The sequence below is a fragment of the Raphanus sativus genome, chromosome 1 (genome assembly GCF_000801105.2).
Source record: "Raphanus sativus cultivar WK10039 chromosome 1, ASM80110v3, whole genome shotgun sequence".
Taxonomy (NCBI): Eukaryota; Viridiplantae; Streptophyta; class Magnoliopsida; order Brassicales; family Brassicaceae; genus Raphanus; species Raphanus sativus.
The window spans coordinates 11,049,997-11,070,032 of record NC_079511.1 but is presented as its reverse complement, the minus strand read 5'-3'; the positions used below and the strand labels follow the sequence as shown (position 1 = coordinate 11,070,032).

At 32.8% G+C, this 20,036-nt stretch overlaps 2 protein-coding genes across 3 annotated transcripts; both read left to right on the top strand.

Moving 5' to 3' along the window:
- The first annotated feature begins 6,975 nt into the window (after window positions 1-6,975).
- On the top strand, window positions 6,976-9,168 carry LOC108855578 (expansin-A10). 2 transcript variants are annotated; one of them, XM_018629543.2, is made up of 4 exons: window positions 6,976-7,134; window positions 7,493-7,641; window positions 7,720-8,032; window positions 8,440-9,168. In XM_018629543.2, the coding sequence occupies exons 2-4, from the start codon at window positions 7,512-7,514 to the stop codon at window positions 8,744-8,746; spliced, it is 750 nt and encodes a 249-aa protein (XP_018485045.1). In that variant the 5' UTR covers window positions 6,976-7,134; window positions 7,493-7,511; the 3' UTR covers window positions 8,747-9,168. The 2 variants fall into 2 exon arrangements, with proteins under 2 accessions (XP_018485045.1, XP_018484970.1); XM_018629468.1 differs by lacking the exon at window positions 6,976-7,134 and having other exon boundaries at window positions 7,485-7,641.
- LOC130496919 (uncharacterized) lies at window positions 8,999-19,790 on the top strand. The gene is made up of 5 exons (XM_056989604.1): window positions 8,999-9,058; window positions 18,133-18,237; window positions 18,307-18,695; window positions 18,764-18,857; window positions 19,096-19,790. The coding sequence occupies exons 1-5, from the start codon at window positions 8,999-9,001 to the stop codon at window positions 19,786-19,788; spliced, it is 1,341 nt and encodes a 446-aa protein (XP_056845584.1). The 3' UTR covers window positions 19,789-19,790.
- The last annotated feature ends 246 nt before the right edge of the window (window positions 19,791-20,036 follow it).

Here is a 20,036-nt window from a genome sequence, read left to right as displayed (position 1 = left end):
TAAAATGATCTGGAACCAAAAAAAATCGACCCGGAAAAAAAAAGATCAAATATCTACTTAGATCCAAATGTTGAGAACTCGAAGAACTCATACCTGAAATGAACAGATTTATACCAAACCCAGTGAGCTAAATTTCAAACATAATATTTTAATTCTTTTTTTTGTTGGTGAGATTTACTATTTATTCGGAAGATTTTTGGCTAACTTAATGATATATATTCGTAGGTCTCTTTTTTCTGAACCAGAAAAAAAGATTTGGGTCTTTGATTAAATTTATCTTATATAACAAATTGCTGCTATAAATAATTTTTATAAAAACTAATTTGAAACAGTAATATCATTTTTGTTATAAATTAGTATATCATGGTTTATAGGTCCAAAGTATAGAGTTAGTCGTCTTCGTAGTATTGCTAATATTGATAGATACAAATTAATGAATACAGATAATATATTGTATTATTAGTAATATGTCGTATAGTATTATATGTTAGTAAATGTATTATTAATAATCTATCTTATAGTATAATATGCTAGTGGATGTATCTAGTTTATAGTAAAATATATGTAATATAAGGAAATATGCGTAATGGATATAATAATAAGGTAAGAAGTGAAAAACTATGGTAATGGTTGATACTAATTATTTATAAAAAGGCATGTCTAATAATAAGTAGATTAATATAACATTAATTACATAAGGTCCAACTTAAAAATCCACCTAGAAGAAGTTGTAATGTTTCTGTTTTAATAAGATAGATGAGAAGCGAGTATGATTAATGGAGGAGATCCATTTGAAATTCTTAGAGCATGATTTGATACTTTTTTGACTAAAAGACTTCTTTTATATCTATTATCTAGAAAACTTTTCTTATTTTTTCTTAACTAAGAATCAAAAGATGTATCTTATATTAATTAAGAATTTCACCTTAAAAAATCCCACCGCTCTAAGTAGCCACTAGACTATCTAGGTGGTGTCTAAAAGATTATAAGTAAGTTTTAAAGATTTGTGAGTAATTTACCTATTTGTGATGTATGTATGCTAGGAGACTTAAAAATCATTGTAGATGCGTTAAGAACTTAAGATACTAACAATTCAAGCATCGTGATGCTTGATCATGTGGAACATTATTTATATAGATCTATAAGTAAATTTTAAAGATTTGTGTGTAGTTTACGTATTTGTGATGTATGTATTTTAACCAACTTATTTATAATTCGACGTGTTCTTACACGAACCATAGTATTTGTTTTCAACAATACAAACATTTAAAAATAAGTAATATGACTAAAAAGCGAGGGAGTCTCTCGTATTAGAGATCCAAAACAATTAGTGAGAAATCATGATCGACATGTCAACCAATAACAACCACTAAATGAATTTTTAAATACATTTGTCAATTTTTACTATATCCACTATTTAGTTATTAAATAAATGATTCGGGAGAGGATTAAGTAAAAGAGAAATCAAACCATTTGAATTTTAACTCGAAATCCGTTGAATGTTGGGCGGATAGCAGGAATCAAATCTTCATCTCGTTTTGAAGTTTTTACCAATATGGATGCTTTCAAATCATTAGGAGACTTTAGAATTATGTGTCTAATTGTCTATGATTCAGTTTTCTTTATTTTAAAAAATAAATTTAAATTGTAATTCAATTTTATTTGCATTCACTATTCTGTAGTTGAGAAACTCATACAAAATAATCAACCATTACTGATGTTCTAACTATCTTTTGTACCTAGCTTTATATATCTAAAAGTGCTAATTAAACAACTAAATTAAACAAAGTAATTCCAGAGAAAATATATATATCATTTCTGCTTTTGAACCTAAATTATACATAAGTGCCAGTTGCGACTATCCACCTGTTGATAACAAAATCCTATGAAGAGAGTATAACAAAAAAGCAGAAAATGATAATATATATATATATATATATATATATATATATATATATATATATATATATATTTTAAGAGAAACTCTCTCTGGCCCAGTTCCCTAGGTGCCGCTTCCATGGCTTCTCCCTGCAACTTCAGCTTGGTCCCTCAGTATTCTACCCTTTGAAGCAGCTTACCACTCCCATGGCTCCATTGATGTGTTCGTCTCCTCCGTCGCGGCTCCATCAGTCTCCTCCGTCGCAGCTCCGCCCTCCTCCGGATCCGCCGCCGCCGTGTACGCCTCTTCATGTGCCGCTCGAAGCTCCCTCTCCTCCAGAACCGCCAGATCCACCTGACTCACCCTTCCATCTCGTGCTATATCTGCTCTTCGACACATCCTTAACCCTCTCTCAAACGATTTCTAAATTTCCAGATTTAGAATCTGTTTTGTTGAATATGGATTTTGTGATCAGTGTTCGTGTTGTCTTACGTGTGTCCGTTGGTGACACATGCTGTGCCTCCAAGCGTTTACTTTCTCCAATTTTACATCAGAGATTCTCAAACTTATGCTTCAGTGATGTGTTGATATCTTTGGTTTGGTATCTTGGATTCTCTCATGGTTTGTCTCTGTATCTGGCTTTGGTGCGGCCCTTTACTGCTTTATGCAGACCTCTTACTGTTTTATGCAGTTATACATTTGTGGTATTCAAGTCCTTTTGTGTTCAGCTATGGCAGCTTGATGGATTAATGTCTCACATTTCCATTCATCCCGTGGATCGGGTCATATCGGACGACTATTATCCAGGTTCCTTCTTTATGGAGGTTGTTTCTCTCCCAATTTCATCAACTACTTTATGTGGTTTTGGTGCAGGGAGTTTAATGTTAAAGATTAGATATACTTCAAATATTGAAGTTCTAATCAAAGGCTGTTTAGCCATTCTAAGGATTGTTAATCGTGCACTTGCTGCTGTTTCAATCTCGGGATGCATATCACTGATTGTGGTCTTTAATTCCCAAGGCTTCGTCTCATTTTTCAGCTATATGTTCGTTGAGTTCAGAGGACTTCTTTACGTCATTAGTTGTTAAGCGTGATGTTTGCCCCTATCTTTATATGTTGTATTTGCTTCCTTGTAATAGTTGTTTTTTTTTGGCTATGATGGCTATGTTATCATGTTCTGTGAAAACTTTCTCCATTTATGGAGATTAAAATTCTATAAAGTTAAGGTTTGTCCAAAAAAAAAAAAATATATATATATTTTAGAAAAAGAAAGAAGATGGTTAAGCTTGTCTGTTTTATCTGGAAGGAGCTGTTGATTACTTTATTTTTTGCTTTTGATTAATTGGTTTATTATAACGTGCAACTAATCCAAATTAATTAATGTGCAGTTACATACAAACAAAAAAGAGAGGGAGAGAAGCGAAAATAAAATTGGATACACGAACGAGAGAAAACGGTGAGAAAATAAAAGACAGGTGCTTTCAAAAAAAAAAAGACAGGCATGTGCATGCATGCATTGGCAATATTGGCAAGCTTAATAAAAATAGTTAAAAAGAACTTGGCATCGCTTTCATATTTCAACTCCTACACTCTATACCAAATAACCCAACTGATGACCGAAAAAAAATACATTTGTTTGTCTTCTTTTAAACCTACGATTAACTTCTTTGGCGTTTGTAAATACATGGAATCCTATGCTACTTTTGTTTATCATGTTAAGATTTAAAGTTTCCCGCATGATCGTTAAATTTTGATCCCATTTGTGTCACACGCATGCTGGATCTTCTTATGTTTTAGCTTCATTGTATTGTCAGTTTTTTACATCGTCAGCTTTTTATTTCGTAGCCTACAAAACAGAAGGCAGCTACACTTGCTTCAGTTCTAATAATTAAAGGACTAATTTATACAGGGGAAACTAGCTTAGTAAAGAAACATCGTCAGCTTTTTTGCACATTCAGAGATATATTTGATGACAAATGAATCTGTATTTTACAAAGCAGAAATCCATAAAGCGATGACTAATAAATGACAGAATTGAAGAATAAGTATATTAATATTGTTTTACCAAAAAAAAAGTATCTTAATATTGTTAACATGTTTTTTCTTTGAAAGATCTCTTATTTTTAACATGTTTCTTTATATTTTAGCAAAAAAACATCTTTCTTTATATATTTAGAAAATATACGTTATTTAATATTAATATTATGTTGTCATTGATCATAAATTAAACGTTAGCCTAAACGGGGTTTCTCCGTCCATATGAGGTAAAATTTATGTTTCCCTTCCCTTTATTTTACTATTTTCTATCCTATCTAGTGTGTTTCTTATATTTTGTTGTCTGTCGAAAAATAAGTAACGTAAGCGACTTTGCAATGTATTTTTTCGTTAAATCATCGAAATAAAGTTACAAAAAAAAAGAAAAAAAATCATCGAAATAAGTTAATAGCAGCGGGGGCCCATGTTTTTAGCTGAGATTACGGGAGGTTCGCCGTAGATTTCTGCCGGTGGAGTTCTTGACCACATTAAATTTCTTATATTTAACATGTTTTTTCTTTTAAATTTTTAATTTTAATGGTTACAGTTACATTCTCGTTAATAATTTCGAAAACTGTATACTACTTCTGCATTAAATATAAAATGTTTACATATAGATATTAGAAAGCGAGTTATAGGCTTCGTGATACGTCTAGCTCAAAACAGACCATTGTGACCCACTTAGATTTCAGTTTGATTTTTTTCGTGTCACTCTCTTAACTATTTTCCTATTACCAGATATATAACCACACAACACATTGAAAAAAAAAAACCACACAACACATATTTGTATAGCATCACAATACATTTTAAAAATAAAAGTAATAGAGTATATACTTAAAACAATATTTAATTTTACCATATAGGTACCAAATCTCATGATTGGTTCACTAGGATATCTATCTTATTAAAGTAGAAGTACTTTAAACTTTTGTTTGGTAACAGGCATAGGAATCTTTAAAAAAAAAAATTTGTTTGGTAACAAAGATACTAGAAAATTTTGTTTTTTCCTTATTTAAATGATAGATTTAATTATTTAATGTCTTTTCTTAATTTAAATAATAGATTTCTTTAATAGAATGAATCTTAACCAAAATAAATTTCCTTATTAGATTTTTTGTTAACATTAAATATTTTTCAATATTTATTAATAAAAATAATAAAATAAAAATCACACATCAAAATCAATTTATATATCATATAAATAAAATATAAAATATTTTATTTATAAATTGTTAGTGTAACATTTTTATAATATAAGTCCAATAGTTATAAATATTAGATTTTTATATTATACACTGTGATATAATAGACGATTAAAATCACATAATATAATTATTTAAAGTAATAAATAAAATTTTTTTTAAAATGTTATCCTAACAATTATGTAATATATATTAATTTACACATATATATATATAGATATTATCATTAGAACAAAGAAAAAAATTGAAGTGAAAGCAAATATTTATATGGCCACGGGTCAAACTATAAAAATAAACAACAATGACGTAAGATTTTTTTTTAACAAATTTATTTTAATTTCAAATATGTTTATATATTTTATTTATTTATAAATTATTTTATTTTTTATTAATAATGATAAGATTTTGGAATTGGAAAAAATTATGACCCATCTCTATATTATTTTAATTAAGAATTTAAAATTTATATCAAAATATTTTTTAAACTTTTAATTTTTATTATAATTACAAATGTTAATTTTTAATCTAAATTTATGTTTAAATATTACAAATATATCATTTATAAATAAAAAAATAAAAACATAAAATAAATACCCGCCCGGTTGGGCGGGTCAAGATCTAGTTATATATTAAATGTAATACTCTTTCTCTATCACTTTAATTGATGTCTTAAAAAATTAATTTTATTTCGTTTTAAACGATGTTTTAAAGTTTTCATGCAAAAAATAAATAAATTTGATGTTTTTGACTATTTGTATTTTATAATATAATTTTATTAGTTGGATTAACTGTAATTATTGTCATCTTTAAGCAAACGAGAAAAATTAAATAAAAATTTGATTCCACTGGCCACATGGATATGAGTCCATTGTTTTCGGCTCATTTAAATGCCCATGAGAGAATCTATCTTTGAGATGTATCTCTATCTAAGAGTTAGATATGTATCATCATTGACCCGTATTTACTTAAAAAAAAAAGTTTGAACTTTTTTAATCAGAGAGAGTACTAGACTGTTTATTTTATTTTTTTTGACGGCGTAATAAACTGTTTATAGTTGTTTTGTATATTCAAGACCATAAACATAATAAGAGTTTTTGACTAATGTATGGTAGCTGAATAGTTAAGTTAAAAGGTAGTGAAAGAATCTGAACACTCATTATTGTAAACTATAGTTAAGTTTCTAGAATATATTGTTAATCACATCATGGTGGTTTAATAATTTCCATTAAAAGATAAATTGTTTTGTTAGTCTAGCTAGAGATCACCTTTTCTCTAGTATGAAATTTATAATTTCACATGTAGCCATATAAAAATATGGATCTATTGCTTAAGATTTATTTGGATATTTAAATGATGATCCATCCGTGGACTGCACATTTCATCTAAAGATTAGGTACCGAATTTAACCATTTATTTCTTTAGCAAAGAAAAAATAACATATTGTTTGTGAATATAAACGCCACACAATACAGAATTACAAATGTTTTTAGTTACTATTATAAAGACGCCTGCGAAAAGAAGAGAGAAAGCAACGAGAGGCTATGAGGACGCAGAACCCGTTTTGTAGCACACATGTGCATTTGTCTCTTTGCTTTTTCGGGTTTTTCTTTCTAATATTAAATGCTAATATGGGTTTCTTTATCCCAATTAAAGAATATAATATTTTCAAAAAGGTTAAAATACAATATATGGGAATATACAAATATAATTCATTAACAAACTACAGTTCTCTTTATTTAAAAAAAAACTACGTTTCTCTTTAATAGAAAACAGCAAAAAAAAAAAAAAAACAGCATAAATGTTCGTTGAAAAAAGAAAGAGGATTTGTTTATTCAAGGAGTCCAAGTTAGTTGCCACCATCCGTGGCACAACGGTAAATTATGACCAACTTCCTCTTACTAAAGTTTCTATAAATTCAACTACTCGCAAGTCTTAACCGAACAACATATCCTCACATCTCTCTCTCTCTCTTTCGTCTCGTTTCTCTTCTAGGAAAGAAGAGTCTCCAAGTTCCAAGTAACTACTTTCTCTATCTACATTCAGTTGTAGCTCCTTCATGTTCTCTAATACATACTACATCTGTTTTTAAATAATACATGTTTTGAGATTTTCACACTTTTTAATAAAACATATTAAAATTTACTTATTAGTGCATAGTTTTTTGTTATTTTATATTTCCTATATTTCTAAACCAATAAAATTTCAAGAAATGCAATTAATGTTTTTGAGATTCACAATTATTCATAACTAATTGACAAAATTACATTGAAAATATGAAAAATACATCTTTTTAAAACAAAAAAAATTCCTAAAACATACATCTTTAAAAAAACAGAGGGAGTATTCATCATCAACTTTATCACTCCATGTGCAGGTTAACGCAAGAAGTAAACATGGGTCCTGTTGGATTTTTAGTCATGGCTTTCATAGGGGTAATGGCTTCTTCCGTGAACGGCTATGGAGGCGGCTGGGTCAATGCACACGCCACATTCTACGGCGGTGGCGATGCTTCTGGCACAATGGGTAAACACTTTACAAAACCATTCCCATTTTTTTTCTTACCTATTATCAAGTTTCTGATCTTCAGACTACTTATTGTAGGTGGTGCTTGTGGATACGGCAACCTATATAGCCAAGGCTACGGGACAAACACGGCGGCTTTGAGTACGGCTCTGTTCAATAACGGACTTAGCTGCGGTTCTTGCTTTGAGATAAGATGTGAAAACGATGGTAAATGGTGTCTCCCTGGCTCAATCGTTGTAACCGCTACAAACTTTTGCCCACCAAACAACGCCTTACCTAACAACAATGGTGGTTGGTGTAATCCTCCTCTTCAACACTTTGATCTCGCTCAGCCTGTGTTTCAACGCATTGCTCAATACAGAGCTGGCATCGTCCCTGTCTCCTACAGAAGGTAAACAAAAGTCAACTTCTCTGTTTCCAAGTTTTCTTCTTCTGCTCTGTTTTTAAATACAGAGTATATCATAGTTCACAATATCTCTACCTGGGAAAATCTCATAAATTGCATCTTTTAGTTATTTTCATATAACTAATACTATTTTTTCTTTTCCAAAATTTTATTTTAATTAATTAATTCACTAAATTACTTCGAATCATAAATCATAATCCTAATCCCACCCCCTAAATTATTCATTACATCTTAAATTTAAAATATTTAAATATATTTGTTTTTTTCTTCAATAAGTATTAATTTAAATATTTTCTTGCTATTTTTAAACGAAGCTTAATTTATGACTATTTGAAAGTATTTCTCTATTTTATTAGCTTTGTTCGATGAACATGAATTGTGTTGTTTTGCAGGGTTCCGTGTATGAGAAGGGGAGGAATTAGGTTTACTATCAACGGTCACTCATACTTCAACCTCGTTCTGATAACAAACGTCGGCGGCGCCGGAGACGTTCACTCGGCGGCGATCAAGGGTTCAAGAACAGGTTGGCAAGCCATGTCAAGAAACTGGGGGCAAAACTGGCAAAGCAACACTTACCTCAACGGTCAAGCGCTTTCTTTCAAAGTCACCACTAGTGACGGCCGTACCGTTGTCTCCTACAACGCAGCTCCTTCTGGCTGGTCCTTCGGCCAGACATTCACCGGTGGACAGTTCCGCTAAAAGGAGCAGTTTGGTCATTCTATACTATTTTTATATCTAAAAAGTAAACTTGTTTGTGTGGTGTGTAGAGATATATTGATAAATGGGTTATTGCTGAGAGAGTGATGCGTCGAGGGCTTGGTTTTGCAGAAGGCCTTGATGACATCTACCTTTTTGAACCTCTTTATTTATTTTCTTTCTTGAAATGTAGTTTTATACTAAGGGAGGAGAAAAGAAACACATAGTAGTAGTTATTGTATTACTGATGCAGAGATGGAGTTAAACTACCACCCGCTAGTAGTAACGAGTATCCCATTTTACTCGGACAGATATGTAAGGATTTTTCAATTGTATTGTTGTGTGCTATGAGATCAACAGAACTCATTATTATGTTTGTAATAAAACAAGTTATAATTTAAGTTCTGAAAGTTAGGGTTTGGTCACTTTTTTTAGTCAGATAAAAACCTTTTTTTAACGTGTCACATTTACAACTAATTATTGTATTGTTGTGATGTTGTACGCTATGAGATCAATAGAACTCATTATTATGTTTATAATAATACAAGTTTTAAATAAAGGTTCTGAAAATAAGGGTTTAGTCACTTTTTTGAAAGTTAGATAAAATAAAGTTTTTTTACTAGCCAAATTTACAACTAATAATCTTACCCAACAGCCATTCTAGGTTGTTTTGATCATCATTTTTTGCATGAGCTTCTTCTATAATTATTTTATTTTTCTCATATTCAACGAGGTGATGGGCCTATGAGGAGATGAGTTCTTTAATATTTTTTTGTTTAATCTAAAGTATCTGAGACTTACGGAGGGACGAGATTAATTTCCAAGAAAAGATGCAGTTTGTGGATAGATTTATCTTCGGATATATAAATAGATCTATGTTGGAGTCCATAAATAAAAAATGTGACATTCTGAATATTTTTTACCACTTGATCATAAAATTCCGGACAATTCGTTTATATAGTTTGTCGATGGCGATAAAACGTGTTATTACAAACCAAATCTTTGAATTCTAAATTCTGAAGAAGTCAGAACCGGAGGAAGGTATCCCTTTAGAAAGCTTTGACATGTATTGAAACAAATCACGTACACATAAGCTTTTATTTTACGGACACTGTTATATTTAAGGCTGAAAATTTTATTTGTACATTGATTTGATTAGTTATTTATTTTAATTTGATCCAAAAAATTTGGATATCTATAAAATTTCGAAATATAACAAATACTAAAAATCAATATTTATTAAAATTAAAGCAAATCATAAATATTAAAATTTTGAGAAGTGAATGTCCGCTCTGATTCGACAATATATAAATACATATATATCGTGATTATATTTAAAGTTTTAAATATATAAATTATATCATTATTATTTTAACATATAATTTTTTAAAAAAGTTTTGGGTTATTTTAATTGCTAACTAAGTTTAATATTTTTACAAAAAACGAAGATTTACTACTTCTTTTAATTTTTATTTTATATACTATCCAAAAAATATTTTATAAAACAAATTTGTATTGAATTTAAAAAAACAATATTAATCAAAACGGATGAAATATCTATAAATATTTGTAAATATCCGTAAATATCTATTTATTTTTTGGATATCCACTTTTCTGAATATCCATATTTTACCGAAACAAAATAAATAAAAATATTAAATATCTATAACATATAAATCATATCATAAATATCTGCAAAAATGTGGATATAAGATTTGTATCCAACCGTAATTATACATGAGCAGGTGGGCGGATAAATGTAAACACGTTGATCAGTTTTTCTTCTTCTTTTTTTGTCAAACACGTTGATCAGTTTTTCTTCTTCTTTTTTTTGTCAAACACGTTGATCAGCTGGTGTCGCAAAATAAATCGATGGTGTAAAAAAGTAAATACACAGCAACCGAAGGTCCAAAACCCCATTTGTTGCTAGCGGCTAATGTAAATATGGGTCCCACTGTGATGAATTCAGCTTCAACGTGATTTACGTGAACCGACATATTCAGCTATGTTTGGATTTTAGAAGGTAAATGGGCAGTTTTAAAGCCCGTTATAAATCAGCACGTTGAAGAGTAGGTTGGGTTTGGAAGAATTAAAAGCTACGCATGATTTCAGCAATGACAAATTAAGCATATAGGCCCTGTTCGTTTCGTGAACTGGATGAGAATTCTAGACGCGGTATCCGTGCAAAGTAACTGAATGCAGCAATCAGATATCGTTCGTTCGCGATGCTAGAAATTTTGGATCATGCATCTGGAAATTGTATCTAGATGCAGTTATGTTCGTTTTGTGTTTCTGTATTTTGTATTTCGATGAGTTTTATGTCAAATGATCAAATACTTATTATCTTCTCTTTTGGTCTAAATATGTATCGAATCTCACACATCACACACGCAAGAGGCAAGCACAAAATGAAACTACAGTTGTTATCCACTGCTTCCTGCAAATACGAATATACATTACAAACAGAGAGGTAATATTCATACGGGAGATGTTTAAGTTAAAGATGAAGACTGTTGAAATTCAAATGGTTTCGAAGCTAAGCTAACATATACAGTCCCTTTAATAGGTTTACACACAAGAGGCATTAGAAATCTCACATTACATTAGAAATCTCACATAACATTTCAAGCTAAAACAAATCACAAAGCTTTACTTTTCAAATCACAATAGAAAAGACTCTAGTGAGAGCTCACCGGAAGAGATGGATTCGAGATGAAGCTTGAAACTTGTTGTTTCCAAGAACTCACAGGCACAAGACTTCTATAGTGAGAGCAAAACAAATGAGATTTCCAAAAGGGTATCTAAGTTACAGACTAAATGTGACGAAAATAACAGTAAAACTTACCAATAGAGCGTGAGAGAGGGAGAGACTGCGTGAGAGAGAGAAAGACTGCGAGAGAGAGAGAGAAACTGCGAGAGAGAGAGAGAGGACTACGAGAGAGAGAGGACTGCGAGAGAGAGAAGACTAGATCTAGGGTTTTGGGATCAAGTTTCATGGTTGCAGAGAGGTTGAAGATAGACTGCGAGAGAGAGAAGAGTAGACGGCGACAATAGATTTAGGTTTAGAAACCTATGGCAAAACTTTAGAATTTTTAAAATAAATGAAATGTATTACCGATTTTGGATATTTTTGGATGGGTTTATTGTATCTGGAAGCATTAAAAAAACTCATCCAGAATTCCCGAAATATCGGGATGAGTTTTGAAATATTTCTGGATGCCGCGTCCAACTTAACCACTTATTTCGCACCAAACGAACTTCGTCCCGCGTCTAGTTCACGAAACGAACAGGGCTATCACCTTAAAAACTTATTTTCATTTAACTTTTACATATTAACTTTTCTTTTGTCAAAACTTTTACATACTAACTTTTATTAGTGCTTATATATAATTAGCGTTTATATATAAACACAAGTTATATTTTTCACCTTAATAGTATATGTAAAGAATTTTAATATGTTTATACGACGTTATTAATAAGTGTATTAGATAAGTATAATGCAAATAATAATAATTTTATAAATATAAATTCTATGCAAGATAATAATTTTATCAAAATAACTATTAAATATATATTCAAATCTTTATCTATGCCTTGCGGGGTGTCACGCCATTCTTAAAATACTAACATTCTTTAATAATATACGTCTTACACATAGTAATATTTTATAAAATATTATAAAATAAACATGTGATTTTACAATATTTTTTAATAATAGCAACTATATGCAAAATATATTTTAATGATTGGATCAAACTAAAATGGTAAAAATGTTAATTTTATAAATATATATGGCATATAGTTTAATTTAAAGGATATTAAAATCCTCATATATATATATATATATATATATTTATATGTATATGTATTAACTGAGAAGTCATTTTAGTGTTTTTGATTATGTGTCACTCATAGGAGAGCTCTCTAATTAATCGTTTTAATTTGATTGGTTGAAAGTTTTTTATTTTTGATTTATTTAATTCAGTTCTAAAAAAAAACTAAATCAAAAATAATCTTATATCAATAGCCAAACAAATCATACTTAACAAAAATGGCTTTAACAAATACTACTTCATTTCCCGAAAGTAAGATTTTCTAGAATTTTTACGCTTATTAAGAATGTAATAAATGTTTAAAGTTTAATTTACTATTTATTTTTCTGTACACTTTCCAATAATTATCCACCAATAAAATTTAATTAATTCAAATATTCATAATTAATGTTTCTAAAATATATAAAAATACCTTAAAATATATAAAATCTATCTTTGTGGAACAAGAATAAAGTCTAGAAAATATTATTTTCGGGAACAGAGGTAGTATGTATTTTAGGAAATTGTGTCATCAATGCTCGGTTTTCTTATAGTGAATTCTGCTTATGTATCACTCATAGGTGATGTTGAGTTTAATTTCTCTTAATTTGATTGATTGTTGGATTTGAATTTATTTAATTAAATCATCTTATAGAATTCATCGTCTGTCATTCATAGATGAAATTTAGAATTAATTCTCTTAATTTGATTGGTTATTAGCATTTTCATTTTCATTTATCTATCTAAATTGAAAAGTAATTATACAATCAATTATGTGTCATTTTTAGTTTTGAATACCTTGTTCATATTTGAATTAAAATGTTATTACCTTAAATCATATTTAAAACTTTTTTTAAAAAAAAATTATTTCAAAAAGATAAAGAAAAATTAATTTTTATTAAAATTTAAAATAATTAAAATAATCAAACAAATAAAAAATATAAGTAAAACAAAGCAGCAATTCTAATGTTGGAGCTACAAAAACTTATGACCATGATCTTGGAACTACACAAAAAAAAACTTTTTTTCTTCTGTAAAAAGGTAGAATAAGAGAAAAATTATATAATATGACTTTTATAGAAATATTTTTAGTGACTTATATTTATGTTGTTGAACTATATAAGATCTTCTAAAAATATATGTTGAAATTTTTGATAATCAAACAATTCAAAGTTAAAAATTTAAATTTTAATATCTTTCATTATTTTTCAGTGATTGTAATATTATAAACATAATATATATTTCTCTGTATAATATTACTTCCCGCGAAATCGCGGACAAACACCTATATCTATCTTATATTTTGTGACAAAAAAAAACATTTAGTCTTTTTCAAAAATATTAATATTTCTAGCGCATCGTATATTTTTCTTATATTGGCTTTTGATATCAGGCTCGCCTCAATTTTTATTCTGGCTATGCGCAATTAGAAGATCAATACATATAATTTGTAAAAATGGATCTGGAATTTTTTTTAGCAAAAGAAAACCTAAGCTCTAACTAAAACATTGGAGAAAAATATTGACCCTGTGCAAATGCACTTTGAGATGGATCTAGATACAGAAAAACTGATTAAGAAACTTTTTTTTTAAACTATTTTTTTTTCGTTTTGTAACTTGATTAAGAAACTATTTTACAATAGAGATGAAAGAAAAGTGATCAATATCAATAACGAGACCAAGAGATTAAATGCTTGGAGTAGCCGAGTAGAATATGTAGATTTTCTCAAGAGAGGAGCTAGTTATTAGATGTGCATGCCATGAAAAGTTGTGAATAGTTCGTTTAAATGTGCAGCTTACCAATACGACGAATATTCTTAAATATGTATAATTGAGTTGATAATGTTATAGTATAAAAGTCACGAATATGTAGTATGTAGTACAGTATGCACCATAAGCTAATAGTTTTTTTTTTTGAGTAAAACTCAAATAATACCATAAGCTAATAGTTTTTTTATTGCTTTTATTTTACCAACAATCTTAAGTGTTATAAAAACAATGGAATTTCCAGAAGGGAAAAAAAGGGAGAATTACCAATTGTGACTCAAAACTTGGAGTCAAACCCAAAAGAGTACCCCAACTTGGGTCAAAGGCAAAAGTAACCTAAAAGGCTATTGAAATTACAATTATCTCCTTGTGAACAAACAAAAAAACGGATTTTTTTTTACGTTTCTACCCCTCGCAAGTCGTCTGTAAACAGACGACTTGAAAATAAGTCGTCCAGACGACTTTAAGTTAAGTCGTCTCGACAGTTATTCTTAAACATAATTTAAAAATTTTGTAAAAAATATTTTGATAAGTGAAAAATTGGAATTATGTAATTAACATATGTCTTAAGAGATATAAATTAATATATAACAAATTTCAATTGTTTTCAGCCCAGATGAGTGAAAGTAGTGAGTCATGATATTCTTTAGTTTATGTTTCATCAACATATGTTGTAGTATTGTATGTGTTCTTAGGGTTAGATTTTGGAAAGCATTAAAACCGTTTTTGAAAATTTTTAAAATTACCTAGGCGTGTTCATTTCTGTGTATAGTAAACACTATTGAAGTATAATTTGATTTTATAACGTGGTTAGTAAGTTAATTTAGTCATTTTAGTTTAGGGGTTCATTTTAGGGTATTGGACGACTTAATATTTAGTCTTCTGTTCCCAGACGACTAAATATTAGGTCGTCTGATGTACATTATCAGCCAGAATAAGTCGTCTAAACCGGACCAAACCTTAAAGTTTACCAATGTACTTTTAAAGCTAACCGGATTATTTACCCAATATATAAGGTGATTTTTTTTTTTTTTTCATTTTCCGCGAACAGAAACCCTAACAGTTCTCTCTCACCGGCGATATCAAAGGCGATTCGAATTCCCACTATTTCCGAACAACCATCGTTCTCAACGTCGGCTATCTATCTCACTTCATTCTCACCGTTGTCGCCGCAGCTTCTTCTAACCCTAGCGCCGCCGATTCCTCTAAACCCTAGCGCCCCCGCTTCCACTATTTCCGAACAAACCGTCGCCCTCGCCACCGTGCTCACCAACGTTCTCACTGCCGCTTACTCTAAACACTAGCTAGCACCGCCGTTTCTTCTAAACCCTAGCGCCGCCGCTTCTTCTAAACCCTAGCGCCGCCGCTTCTTCTCTGTAAACCGTAGCGCCGTTTCTCTGTAAACCCTAACGCCGGTAAGTCATCAAACTCGTGGAAAAGATGAACATAAAACGTTGTCTCTTTCAATTTACTCATTCTCACCGTTTCACGTTTGTTTTTTCAGATCTATAACCACAATGACGAGTACTCGAACTCCTTCTGCGACTAATCAGGTCCGCTTGAAATTTTTCTACTGGAAGACTTGTAAGTAAGTCGTTTGGAAAGTCTTCAACCTGGACGACTTAGTACGTCCATTTGGAAGACTTTCCAGACGACTTAAATATAAGTCGTCAACTAAGTCGTCCAGTTGGACGACTTTCTAGACGACTTATATTTAAGTCGTCTACTAAGTCGTCTGGAGTAACAATTAAGGCGTGATTGATTTAGCTTGTGTTCTGACTTCTATTGTTGTCTTTGATTATTTTGCAGACAAAAAGGATGGATATTCCAGAACTCCCCCGTAGGTTATACACATTAGGGGAAGAGCCAGAACCCCACAATAGCATTTCGTATCATACGGATAACACGAAGTTGCATACTGCTCTTAGGGAAGCTCTCACTGATGCTGAATTTGAAGAGCTCAAGGAGTCGAGATTGGGAGTTTTCATCAAGTTCAAGGAGCAGGGATTTGGTTGGGCTTCAAGGCTGGTTCACCACTTGCTCGGTTTAAAGCTGGACATTAAGAAGAAGTACGAGATGTGGTGTCTCGTTGGTCCAGAACCTGCGAGGTTTTCACTGTTAGAGTTTGAAAACATCACTGGTCTAAACTGCGACTACATCGAGGATCTTGAGACACCAGAATGTGAAGTTACCCCACAGATGGTTTCTTTCTGGGAGATGATGGGAGTTCATCGGGAAGCTGGGCCAAGTACTGATCAGATAATAGCAGCACTGAAGAGATGCGGGGATTGGTCCAGGGAAGATCGCAAGCGACTCGCGTACCTTTCCATCTTCACTGGATTCATTGAAGGGAAAAAGTTCTCAAGCGCTACACGAGCTACTCTCGCAAGGCTAGTGATGGATTTAGAAAGGTTTGAGAATTATCCATGGGGGAGAGTCGCGTTTAAGGTGCTGATGGACTCTTTGTGGAACAAAGATATTACTGGCTGTTACACCGTGGATGGCTTTATACAAGTTCTTCAGGTCTGGGCGTACACAGCTATTCCGGGATTGGGTGCTAGTATTGGTCTACCCAGAGCAAACAGTCCGTCTCCACCGATTCTGGCTTACGACGGCAGCAGAGGCCGCAGATTCATGAAAGCTGCTATCTTGAGTCAGGTACCTTTCCATCTTCACTTAATTAAGTCGTCTGGAAGGTCTTCCAGCTGGACGACTTAGTAGACGACTTATTATAAGTCGTCTGGAAGGTCTTCCAGCTGGACGACTTAGTAGACGACTTATTATAAGTCGTCTGGAAGGTCTTCCAGCTGGACGACTTAGTAGACGACTTATTATAAGTCGTCTGGAAGGTCTTTCCAACTGGACGACTTAGTAGACGACTTATTATAAGTCGTCTGGAAGGTCTTCCAGCTGGACGACTTAGTAGACGACTTATTATAAGTCGTCTGGAAGGTCGTCCAGCTGGACGACTTAGTAGACGACTTATAATAAGTCGTCTGGAAGGTCGTCCAGCTGGACGACTTAGTTGACGACTTATAATTAAGTCGTCTATTTAGTATTTTGTTTCAAATATCTAACTCGATTCTTCTTCTATTTACTGCAGACCCGCGTGATCAACTTTGTTGAGAAGGACATTAGTGAAATGTGGCCAAAATGGGACTCTGAGGTTGATGACGTGCCCGCGGAGAACATCATTAAAGTCATGTATGATCGAAGACCGTGGAAGTGGACCATGGATTGCTGGGAAGTCACTGGTACAAAACCCAAGTTTGTGACTCCATCGAAAAGAGCCAAAGAGATGGTTGTGGAGGAGGTGGAGGAAGACAATCAGAGACCTCAAAAGAAAGCTCGTAAAGAGGCTCCTAAAGAGGCTAGAGAAGAGGCTCCTACAGAGGCTAGAGAAGAGGCTACAGAAGAGGCTAGAGAAGAGGCTAGTTGGGTGACCAGAGAGGAGTTAGAAAATATGTTCAAGGGCTTAGGTGACATGATGAAAGATGGGTTTAAGAAGTGCATCAGGGAGATTAGGAAGATCTCCGATAGATTGGAAGCTGTGGAGAAGAAGGTTGGTGTCACCAATCAGGCTACCCCTCAAGCCCTAGAAACCGGGGTTAGTAAAAAACAGCCTACCCCACAAGCCCCAGAAACCGGGGTTAGTAAAAAACAGACTACTCCTCAAAAGGATCAGCCTACACTTCAAACCAATCATCCTACTCCTCCCACCAGACAGCCTGCTCCTCAAAAGGCAAAGCCTACTCCTCAAAAGGTAAAGCCTACTCCTCAAACGAAACAGCATGCTCCTCAAACTAAACAGCCTGCTCCTCAAACTAAACAGCCTGCTCCTCAAACGAAACAGCCTGCTCCTCAAACGAAAAAGCCTTCTCCTCAAAAGAAACAGCCTTCTCCTCTGCCCAAAGAGGTTAGTATCAAATCCTCTCCCAACTTTTATTTAAGTCGTCCAGGGTTAACTTGTTCTCTTTTATTGCAGAGATTGTTGCCGGAGGATACAGCAGATGAGGCGATCTCGGTATATAAGATCTTGCCGGAGGATAAAGCAGATGGTGTCACCTCCAAAGAGATTGTTCCTCTCACTTCCACTGACCAACCGAGCTTCGCTTCCAACGATCAACAACCGAGCTTCGCTTCCACCGATCCAAGCGTTCCAGTTTCAGAACCGAGCCTGGTTGTATTGGACCAAACAGCTCCCACTGCTTCTGTGCGTGCAAGGAGTGAACGAACGAAGAAACATGCTCCCACGCAGATATCTCCTTATACGGCAGAGAGAAGGAAACTCCTTAGAGTGGGAAAGTATAATCCATTTCCCACACTAAACAGACCTAAGATGAAGGAGCTCGCTGATTGGTTGAAAACTGATCCGTAAGTGATTGCTTTACCCATAATAGCTTGATTTAGTCTACCAAAACTGATTGCTTTTTTGTTTGCAGTGATTATTTCACTAAGGAAGAGGACAAACCACGTACATCACCAACTTGGTGGTATCAAAAACTCCGGACATCCAAAGCATGGCTGGAAGACGTAGTAAGTCTTCTGCTTATCTTTAAGTCGTCTGGTAACTTGTCTTTGTATAGATTTGTAAATATATAAGTCGTTTGGAAGGTTTTCCAGCTGGACGACTTACAAATAAGTCGTCTGGAAGGTTTTCCAGCTGGAAAACCTTCCAGACGACTTATTTGTAAGTCGTCCAGCTGGAAAACCTTCCAGACGACTTATTTGTAAGTCGTCTGGAAGGTTCTAACTTGTATTATTTTATATGCAGCATATAGATGCTTGGATGAATGTGCTGAGGCAGAGGTATAAGGAGAACCCACAATGTTTCCGGAGCGAGCGAATGTGCTTCCTGGATCACAACTTTACCCAGTCTTGGAGAGAACAGTATCTGGTCTTCAAAGCATCGTCGTCTGATCACAATGGTTTAGGAAAAATGCTACCTAGTGGGGCGGCGAGTTTGTATGACGGATCAATGCCTTCATTTTGCCAATCAAACAAGAAGTGGGGGGAGGACATTGATGATATCTATGCGCCACTGAACTTGGACAACAAACATTGGGTGGCTATTTGGATATCGATCCCTAAGAGGCACATAGTCGTCTGGGACAGCATACCTTCAACTACCATACCAGAAAGATGGGATGAGATAATGGAGCCTTTTCTCGAGATGGTCCCTTATCTGATTGTGGAGTGCGGAGACCAGATGCATGGGTTGGAGCGATACACATATGAGAGACTGCTGAAAGATGTACCCACGGCCAACAATGGTGATTGTGGCGTGTACGCTGCAAAGTACATTGAATGTCATGCTCTTGGGGTCCCCTTTAGCCCTAAAGACTTTGCTAGGTCCAATGCGAAGACTATGAGGGATAATATGGCTTTGGTTATATGGACGGAGCTTGTTGATCAGCATCTGAAAGATAATGAGGATGGTGGTATGTTTGTGGGCATGTATGATTAGATACACAAATCAATTTGTATGTCTTGTATAGATTTTTTAACTTGTATAGATTTTTTAACTTGTATAGATACACAAATCAATTTGTATATTTGAACTATTTGTATACACAAATCTATTTGTATATTTGAACTATTTGTTTACACAAATTTATTTGTATGTTTGTGGGCATGTATGATTTATTTGATTTTCTAACTTGTATAGATTTTCTAACTTGTATAGATTTTCTAACTTACAAATAAGTCGTCTGG